General features: G+C 44.5%; 1 protein-coding gene across 1 annotated transcript; it reads left to right on the top strand.

Moving 5' to 3' along the window:
- Positions 1-13: 13 nt before the first annotated feature.
- On the top strand, positions 14-10108 carry Ndufs3 (NADH:ubiquinone oxidoreductase core subunit S3). The gene is made up of 7 exons (NM_026688.3): positions 14-151; positions 247-312; positions 1791-1888; positions 2223-2372; positions 5973-6098; positions 6232-6351; positions 9858-10108. The coding sequence occupies exons 1-7, from the start codon at positions 88-90 to the stop codon at positions 10023-10025; spliced, it is 792 nt and encodes a 263-aa protein (NP_080964.1). The 5' UTR covers positions 14-87; the 3' UTR covers positions 10026-10108.
- The last annotated feature ends 261 nt before the right edge of the window (positions 10109-10369 follow it).

The raw sequence follows: 10369 nt of genomic DNA, 5'->3' as shown, positions 1-10369 counted from the left end.
ACTGCACATTTCCACTTCCGGTCCGTGCCCTTGGGGCTCCGTGGCCTGCGTGTGTTCTCCGGCTACTTAGTCGGCACACTAAGGAACATGGCGGCGGCTGCAGCCAGGGTCTGGTGTCGTGGGCTCTTGGGGGCCGCTTCCGTAGGCAGGGGTGAGCAAGGAACAGCAGCAGGTTGAGACCACGGGCAGCACGGAGACCTCCCCGAGTCTCACCCGCGCCTTTGTGCCTTTTCTCTCCCTGTGCAGGGGCTGGGCGACCCTCCGTGCTGTGGCAGCACGTAAGAAGGGAGAGCGCGGCGGCTGACAAGCGCCGTGAGTATGTGCGGATGGCGCTTTTTCCCCCAACGTTAGCTGGGGCCTTTCGTTGTTTCTGTCAGATGTTTGTCCTTGCCTTGGAATGTCCTTCCCTCCTGGCAAATCTCTGCTTGTCCTTGGAGATTGCTATGGTCTCCACTTTGCTGTTAGAATCGAGCACTTCCTGTGCCCTAGATATTTGTTCCCTTCTGATCTTGATCGCCTTTTGCTCGTTATCAGGATTTGATTTTTTTTTTTGTCCTCCGATGAAATTGTCTTTGAGCGCAGGTAACAAAAACTTTTGAGACTCAAAGTCCAAAATAATTGTAGCTCACATCAATTTAGTATTTACTAGGCACCTTGGACTTCATAAGAGCCTGATGAGACGCATAACGTTTTACTGTCCATATAGATGTAGATCATGAAGCGGTCCAGATAATTAAATTATTCAGTCACAGTTCCAGTGAACGACAAAGCAGGTCTGTTTCCAAGTGCAGAAAATACTTAATCCTTGATTCTGTGATGTGTGGGTGCTCAAGTACTTGAATGACCCTGTGGTGATTTTATGTTCAGTCAACAGAATCACACTGGGAAATAGAAAGCTTCTTTTCATTCCAGGACATCTATTACACAAAGTGACAGGGGATAGAGTATGGGCAATGAGGTAATCTTTCAGGGTCCTTCAGCCCTGAAGTTCTCTGATTAAGAACTTGGTATAAACAAGTACCAAGAAGGGAAAGAGAAACAGAAGTCTGGTTTCCATCCTTAAAGAGCTCTGAGTCTGAGAGAGGAGCTGCCACTGTTGCATTGTTACCATGAGTACAGGAAGTGAGGAACAGCTGTGGAACAGTGGAGAAAAGAAGCAAAGATTGCCCAACACAGTAACAAGAGTGTATGGACCGAGAAAGAGAAATGGTGTTGCACTCTGAGTTTTTTCTTTTTCTTTTTTTTTAAAGATATTTTTATTTTTTTATGTATGTGAATATACTGCAGCTGTCTTCAGACACAGCAGAGTAGAGAATCGGGTCCCATGTGGTTGCTAGGAATCGAACTCAGGACCTCTGGAAGAGCAGTTAGTGCTCTTAACCACTGAGCCATCTCTCCACTCCCTTCTCCCTGAGTTTTAAACACTTCCTAATTCCTGGAAGGTACTTTACACCTATGCCTCTTAAGATCCTTCAGGGAGGGCTTGGAGAGGTGGCCCAGTGTTTAAGAGCACTGGCTATTCATCCCAGATACAATTCCCAACATGGACATGTCAGTTCAGAACCATCTGTAACTCCAGTCTCAGGGAATCTAACATTCTTTTGGCTTCTGTGAGCATCAGGCATTCATGTGTGCATAGACATATATGCAGGCAAAACACCAAAATAAATAGTAAAAGTAAACTTTTTCTTTTTTAATGAAAATTCTTCAGAAAGACCTGAGAGGTTAGTTAGTTTGTTTGTGTGTGTGTGTGTTTGCTACCTTCTCCCTTCATGCTTTTTCCTTTCCAGCCACTGTCAGACCCCGGAGTGATGTGACCCACAAGCAGCTCTCAGCATTTGGAGAGTATGTGGCTGAAATCTTACCCAAGTATGTCCAACAAGTTCAGGTAATATTCGTTGTCCTTGGGTCTGGGCCAGGAATTCACCATGGCACCTTAAGTCAGTAGTTCTCAACCTGTGGGTCGTGACCCTTCTGGGGTTGCTTATGACCATCAGAAAACACATATGTTTAGGTTATGATTCATAACTGGCAAAATTATAATCATGAAGTAGCAATAAAAATAATGTGGCTGGGGGTCACCACCACCTGAGGAAGTGTGTATTACAGGGTCACCGCATTAGAAAGGCTACAAACCACTGACTTAAGCCAAGTGATCCCTGCAGTGTGCTACGCCCTTAGTAGCTATGTCTTCTCTCCACACCACCTTTCCGTGTCTGCAGGTGTCCTGCCTTGATGAGTTAGAAATCTGTATCCATCCCGATGGAGTCATCCCAACGCTGACTTTTCTCAGGGATCACACCAATGCACAATTCAAATCCTTGGCTGACTTGACGGCAGTGGATGTCCCAACTCGGCAGAACCGTTTTGAGGTCAGTTAACTGTGAGATTTGGTAGAGTACTTGCCCTCCACTCACAATGCTCTAGGTTGATCCCCAGCACTGCATAAAGCTAGGTGGACTGGTACACTTCTAATCCTTGGTACACCCGAGTCTAGCTCTGTGGAAGTGACGGCAGGGGGGCCACAAGTTCAAGGTCATCTACAGTCACACAGAGCATTCAAGGAAAACTGGCAATATGAGATGAGATGCTAGCTTATAAAAAGATTGGTGGCATTTTAGGACTAAAGGTGAGAAAGGGCATAGAAGACTTCCTGAGTGACAGCTACTATGGAAACCAGAGCCTTCGTAGTTGCAGCTTCGGTTCAGGTCACACAGAGCATAACAGGATTTTTGCCCAGTTTTGTTTGTTGGCTTCCTTCTTTCCTTTTTCCTTCTTTTTTTTTTTTTTTTTTTTTCTTGTTTTGAGACAGGATCTCACTGTGTTGGCCTGGAACTACTTAGCTTGCAGAATGAGTTAGAACTGTAGGTCCATGTTACAATGTTTTGCTCTGCTTGGTTTTTCTGAAAGTAAATTTGTGCTGGGTGTAGTGGCACATGCACACAGCACTTGGGAGACAGAGGCAGGCAGCTCCCTCTGAGTTTGAAGCCAGCTTATTGTACATAGCAAGTTCTAGGACAGCTAGACCTGGTCTCAAAAATCAAACAAACAAAAGAATAACATTATACATATGTGTGTGCACTGGGCCTTGGACCTGGAGCCCTACACTTGCTAGTCAAGTGCTCTACCACTGAGCTATAGCCACAGTTGGGGATTTGATATTTTGTGGTTCAAAAGGATATTTTGTGGCTGGCCTTGGATTTTTTTTTTTTTCTGTTAACTAGCACAATTAGAAGATCATATAATATTAAAATATAGAATTTATCTTGGTGACTTTAGAATGTTCATATCATTGCAGGCATAATTGCTCGAAGCAAAGAACCCAGGAAAGAACTGTTAGAGAAGCAATTATTGAAAATGTTTGGGGGGCTGGCAGTATGGCTCAGTGGTAGAACACAAGCCTAACATGTACAAAGGCTTGGGTTAAATCCCACACCACCACCACCACCACCACCACCACCACCACCACCACCACCACGACACTGTTGTTACCTTTGTTTTTTAACAAAATCTCAATCATTTAATTTTACTAATAAAGACTCGGGAGCCAGATGCTGAGGTGAAAGCCTGCTACCTTAGAGAGTGCAGAGAAAGCACCCAGCTGACCTTCCTCCTCAGTCAGTGTCCCAGAAGGAATGCCTTCTCCCATACCTCAAAAACCTTCTAATTTAATATCCCTCCTTTCTATTTCCTGTGCGCCTCTCTATCCATTGTCCTGACTCCCTTTACTCTCTATGGTTTTTTTTTTTTTGGTTTTTCGAGACAGGGTTTCTCTGTATAGCCCTGGCTGTCCTGGAACTCATTTTGTAGACCAGGCTGTCCTGGAACTCAAGAAATCTGCCTGCCTCCCAAGTGCTGGGATTAAAGGCATGTGTCACCACGCCCGGCTGGTATTTTTCTTAATAGTCCTATGTTCGTTTCTGTCAACTGGTTACTTGTTCTACCTGTTGACCTATGGTTAACTTTAATCCTGTTTAAAATATTCAAGCAGAAAACTCTTGAATTAAAGGTGTGTGCTAAGACTGAGCCACACCATATCTAAAAAACAGGTTTTTCCAGTAAATAACACAACCTCTGGTTTTATGGTGTGGCCAAATATCTTGTAACATATATATTAGAATATTTAACCTTGGGGCTGGTGAGATGGCTCAGTGGGTAAGAGCACCCGACTGCTCTTCCAAAGGTCCAGAGTTCGAATCCCAGCAACCACATGGTGGCTCACAACCATCCATAACAAGATATGACTCCCTCTTCTGGTGTGTCTGAAGACAGCTACAGTGTATTTACATATAATGAATAAATAAATCTTTAAAAAAAAAAAAAAAAAAAAGAATATTTAACCTTGACCATGAAAAACAAACAGCAGCACCAACAACAACTAAACAAACATGGACACAGGAAATCAAAACATCTCTGCAGTCAACATGAACAAAGCTGAGACCTACCACAGGAAACTTTTGATGTAAAAAAGCCATCAGTAAATTATAAATTATAGTCTATTTTTAAGGTAATAAATATGCTTTACTTATCCCAGCACTCGTGAGGCAGAGGCAGGCGGATTTCTGAGTTCGAGGCCAGCCTGGTCTACAGAGTGAGTTCCAGGACAGCCAGGGCTACACAGAGAAACCGTCTCGAAAAAAACAAAAACAAAAAAATAATAAAAATCATGTGACAGAAGGGGGCGTTGTTTCTTTGGTTGGTTGGTTGTTTTGTTTTGTTTTTTCAAGACAGGGTTTCTTTGTGTAGCCCTGGCTGTCCTGGAACTCACTCTGTAGACCAGGCTGGCCTCGAACTCAGAAATCTGCTTGTCTCTGCCTCCCAAGTGCTGGGATTAAAGGCATGCACCACCACTGGCCAGCTTGACAGAAGTTTTGTTTAAAACATGAGCATGTACTCAGAAGGACATGGAGCCCAAGACTTCTTAGATAAAGAGAACAGTTGTGCCAAGTCTTGGTAGGGTCACCCTATGTAGTCTATGGCTTGCCAAGTAGACCTGAACTTAGCACTCCTCCTGCCTCAACCAAATAAAATACCTATTAAAACAGAAATAGAGCCGGGTGGTGGTGGCACATGCCTTTATCCCAGCACTTGGGAGGCAGAGGCAGGTGGATTTCTGAGTTCAAGGCCAGCCTGGTCTACAGAGTGAGTTCCAGGACAGCCAGGGCTACACAGAGAAACCTTGTCTTGAAAAAACAAAACAAAAACAAAAACCAGAAATAGTGACAGACACATTTAAGTTTGAGGCCAGCTTGGTCTATATAGCAAGTTCCAGGACAGAGAAGGCTATATAGTTATACCTATCCAAAAACAACAACAACAACAAAAAACCAAACTTTTTTTTAAAAGTACCTATTAGATGAAATAAGCTATACTATAATAACTCTTGGAAAAAACAGGGGCCAGCAAGATGGCTCTGCAGGCAGGCATGCACGCTTGCTTTGGAAGCCTGACAAACTTTATTTCTCCCCAGAGCCCACAGTAGAAAAGAAGTGAGTTCTAGAAGCTGTGCACACATTCACATCAGCACACATACAATTATAAAGAAGTTCAAGCATACTCAGAAGGACATGGAGCCCAAGACTTCTTAGATAAAGAGAACAGTTGTGCCAAGTCTTGGTAGGGTCACCCTATGTAGTCTATGGCTTGCCAAGTAGACCTGAACTTAGCACTCCTCCTGCTTCAGCCTTCTCAGTACTTAATTGTGTTGGATCTTAAGAGATGAACAGAATAGCAGAAATTAACCTAGTGAGGATTAGGGCAGTTGGCTAGGAAGATCTTCCATTAGTGGGTGACACAGCCAGACAGGATGGTTAACTTGCAGAGCCATGGTTGTGGCCTAAGCCTTTGTAAGTTGTCATAGAGAATGCAGGGTCACTGGTGGAATCTGACTTGCTGTATCATTAATAACTGGTGTCCTCGTTCAGAACTCTTATCCTACAGCCATCTTGTTCTTCCTGCTCTTCTCTCCCTAGATTGTCTACAACCTGCTGTCTCTGCGGTTCAACTCTAGGATTCGTGTGAAGACCTATGCAGATGAGCTGACACCCATTGACTCTATAGTGTCTGTGCACATCGCGGCCAATTGGTATGAGAGGGAGGTGAGTTACAGGATGTAGCGAGCCTTTCTGGGCCAGAAGTACAGCATTGTAACTAACTATGGGGTGTGTCACAGTACAACTCCTCTGCTGTTGGCCCGATGGACAGGTTTTTCTGAGAGCCACTCTTTTCTAGGTCTGGGACATGTTTGGAGTTTTCTTTTTTAACCACCCTGATTTAAGAAGGATCCTGACAGATTATGGCTTCGAGGGACATCCTTTCCGGAAAGACTTTCCCCTCACTGGCTATGTTGAGGTAGAAACCTTAAAACTGGGGTAGCAGTCATGGCGCCTGGGAGATCATGACATGATGGGACTATGATCTGTAGATTATGGTGGTTTAAGAGCCTGAGATGCAGTCCTAGTTCCATCTGGTAATGGGGCAAGTTGTTTGAATTAGCCAAGGGACAGTTTTCCTATCTATATCATGGAAACAATAAGCACTTAAATATATGGCGGGATTAAGTGAGGTGTAAAGCCTGGTATATTGTAAATGGTAGTTAAAATTAGCCATGTTGTAAAGAGTATTGTATCTTATTTTTTAAGATTCATTTTATGTGGATGAGTGTTTTGCCTGTATATATGTTATGTATATGTCCGGTACCTGTGGATGCCAGATTCCCTGAAACTGGAGTTACAGGTAGTTATAATGCCCTGTGTTGGTGCTGGGAATTGAACCTGGATCTGCTAGCATGTCTTTAGCCCCTTGTAGCAATCGAGGTTATTTTATTTTTATTTTGTTTTGTTTGTTTATTTTTAGTTTAGTTTTGTTCTTTGGCCTGAAAAAAAAAAGTTATTTATTTATGTATGTTTTTCACAGGGAGACAAGGTTTCTCTGTGTAAGCCTGGTTGTCCTGGAACTTGCTCTGAAGACCAAGCTGGCCTCAAACTCATACAGATCTGCCTGCCTCTGCCTCCTAAGTGGTGGGATTAAAGTCTCTGCCACCACTGGCTTGTAAACAAAGTTTTATTGATTGATTGATTAGAATAAATGTCTGAAGCAGAGAGGGGTTCCTCAAAATGGGTTGCCATGTATTGATAATTTTATGATCAAGGCAATCTTAAATATACAGTCTGCCCCAGTCTCTAAAAGTACAGAATTATCACTGAGGGATTTGGCAGAGAAGAAGCCCTCAAGAATGGCTATTGAAAAGCCTTTAATCCCAGCACTCAAGAGGCAGAGGCAGGAGGATCTCTACCAGGTGTGCAGAGCAAGTTCTAGGACAGTGAAGCCTACACAGAGAAACCCTGTCTTGAAAAACAAAACAACAATAGCATAAAAAATGTCTGTGACCTTAGGAGGCAAGGGTTTTCTTGGTTTGTGTGCATTGGTGTTTTGCCTGTCTGCATCTCAGTGTGAGGGTGTCATGTTTTCTGGAACTGGAGTTACAGTCAGTTACCAGCTGCCATGTGGTGCTGGGTCCTCTGGGAGAGCAGCCTCTGAACCAGCTAAGCCATCTCTCCATCCTGTGGTACATTTTCATACCATTTCTCAACACTAGGGAAGCTGAGGCAGGAGGATTTTATTTAAGACCAGCCTGGGCATAGCAAGAGCCTACTAGAAAGTGGAGAACTGGAAGATGCCTCAGTCCCTGCTGCACAAGCCTGAGGACCTGAGCTTGGATCCTGAGCAGTCATGTAAAAAGGTGGATGCAAACCAAGCATAGTGGTGAATGCCTGTCATCCCAGAGTCCCGGGACAAAGGAGGCAAAGGCAGACAGTTATCTCTTGAGTTCCAGACCACCCTCGTGTACATAGTGAATTCCAAAGGCTATAGCATGAGACTTTGTTTCAAAAAAAAAAAGCTATGCAGTGGTTCACACCTTTAATCCTAGCATTCAGAGGCAGAGAGATTGATATGAGTTTGAGACCACCCAGAGTGAGTTCTACACAGAGAAACCCTGACTCAAAACAAGAAGCTGGGATTATTTATAACCAAGTAGGTCCCTGGACCTCATTGGTCAGCCAGCCTAGTCTAGTCAGTGAGCTCTAAGCTTTAGGGGGAGGCTCTTTCTTAAAAAATAAGCTGAGGGCCAAAGAAACGGCTCAGAGGATCACACACCTAAAAGACTTGAGTCCCCAGAACCCATGTAAAGTGATGCACAATAACTCTGTCTGTAACCCAGTGCTTCTGCAGCAAGAGAGGCAGTGGAGGCAGGAGAATGCCAGGAAGTTAATGGGCTGCCCAGCCTGTACATAGCAACAAACACCAGCACTGTCTATATACACGCACTGTATGCACATGAATCATACACATTGAATAATGTGGAAAATGACCTTGGAAGACATCTGATCTCCCTGAGTTCACAGTTACATGAACATACATTGCTCACACACACTGAGGAGGGATAATTTCAGAGGCCTGGCATGTTATTGGCACACTCAGAGCCCAGTCTCCAGTGCTGTGATTAGTCATGGGTCACCACTGCTGGGCTGCTTTTGTGTATTTTTAAAACATTTACTTATTTAGTGGAAGTGGCAGCACATGTAGAGGTCACAGGATGCCCTGATTTTTTACAGTGCTCACACATTTTCTCAGTGCTGTGCGTATCCTGTCCCTCTGAGCTACTTCTGATTAGGGCTCCTCCCTTCCTCCATGCCATGCTTCCCCGCTGCCTTCCATATGTGGTGTCTCTTTATCCCCTTACCTCATTTTCTTACCTTATTCAGCTAATTGTGCAGTAACAGGAAAAGCCAGGCTGTGTCTAGTTCTAGGCTTTTTCCTTTTGCATGGCTGAACACTGAACCCAGGGTCTCGGGCATACTAATAAGGCCAGTGCTGCACTCTGTCTATAACTAAGTACATCTGCAGCAGTCCCTCTAGCTTTAGATCTTTTTGGGGGGTGGGGATCTATGACTCAGGGTCTACATAGCCCAGCCTTAGTCACAGAAATTCTCCTGCCTTAGACTTTCAACTTCTTCCATTATAGCAATAATGGTGCATGGGAAGACCCCACAAATCCACAGGGACTCTGAGGCAGAAAAAGTTTCACACCCTTGGAGCTGGAGTGACAGGCAATTGTGGGCTGCATGTGGACTCTTAACTGTTGAGCCTCCAGCTCCTTCTGTCTTAGGTCTTTACAGTGATAATGGGCCATGGGTCTGAAGCTGTATGATGTGTCAGCTTAGGTAGGTAGGTTGGTTGGTTGGTTGGTTGGTTTGTTTGGTGTTCCAAACAGGATTCCTCTGTGTGGTCCTGACTGTCCTGGAACTCAGAGATCTACCTGCCTCTGCCTCAAGAGTGCCGGTTTAGTCTTTTTTTTTTTTTTTTTTTTTTTTTTTTTTTTTTTTTTTTGAGATAGGACCTCTGTATGTAGCCATGGCTGTCCTGGAACTGTATAGTCCATGCTGGCCGTGATCACCTCCTGATTGCTGGGACTAAAGTTGAGCACTCCCATACTTGGCCTAAATTTACTCTCTTCAGCCACTGACTGTAGTCTGAGATCAGTTTTTGCTGTTACCTTTTAAGGTGTGTGATTGGGTAAGGAGTAAGTATGATAACAAAAAGTAAAGAGCTGAAGGTATGGTGTGGCCGGGGAGTCAACAAGGTTGGCAGCATGTGAAAAGTAAAGGCCAGTATGGAATCCTATACACTAGCTTATTGTGTGACCAAATGGATAGTATGTCTGGATGTAGAGTGACCTAGCCTGGGACGAGTACTAAACAGAAGCCAAGGGAAAGGGATAGGGCCTGGAGGAATCTGCACCTAGGCTGGTGCAGAACGGGCTCCTCAGTCATCAGCCCTAACTTTTGCTTCTGCAGCTTCGTTACGACGATGAGGTAAAGCGGGTAGTGGCTGAACCAGTGGAGCTGGCACAAGAATTCCGCAAGTTTGACCTGAACAGCCCCTGGGAGGCTTTCCCTGCCTATCGCCAGCCTCCTGAGAGTCTCAAGCTCGAAGCTGGAGACAAGAAGCCTGAAACCAAGTAACTTCAAAAGCATGTAGATCCTAGAGGAAAAGGCCTCACCTAAGGTTGTCTGTAAATAAACTCCAATGGACATTCTCTCCTTCCTCTGTGGTGGTTGTTTTTTTTTTTTTTTTTTCAAAACAGGCCTTCTCTGTAGCACTGGCTGTCCTGGAACTCCATCTGTAGACCAGGCTGGCCTCAGACTCAGAGATATACCTCTCTCTGCTTCCCGAGTACTGGGATTAGTCATGGGTCACCACTGCTGGGCTGCTTTTGTGGTTTGGTTTTGGTTTTGGTTTTGGTTTTTGTAGACAGGGTTTCTCTGTGTAGCCCTGGCTGTCCTGGAACTCACTTTGTAGAGCAGGC

This window comes from Mus musculus, chromosome 2 (assembly GCF_000001635.26).
Source record: "Mus musculus strain C57BL/6J chromosome 2, GRCm38.p6 C57BL/6J".
NCBI classification, from domain to species: domain Eukaryota; kingdom Metazoa; phylum Chordata; class Mammalia; order Rodentia; family Muridae; genus Mus; species Mus musculus.
The sequence above is the reverse complement of the archived record's forward strand: the minus strand, read 5'-3'. Positions and strand labels throughout refer to the sequence as shown.

Bases quoted from the DNA above. Each gene is read 5' to 3' on its own strand.
- Ndufs3 (NM_026688.3), top strand. From the start codon at position 88: ATGGCGGCGGCTGCAGCCAGGGTCTGGTGTCGTGGGCTCTTGGGGGCC. The intron at 2,373-5,972 runs GTCAGTTAACTG...TTCTCTCCCTAG, and splicing joins CTCGGCAGAACCGTTTTGAG to ATTGTCTACAACCTGCTGTC. The intron at 6,099-6,231 runs GTGAGTTACAGG...ACTCTTTTCTAG, and splicing joins CCAATTGGTATGAGAGGGAG to GTCTGGGACATGTTTGGAGT.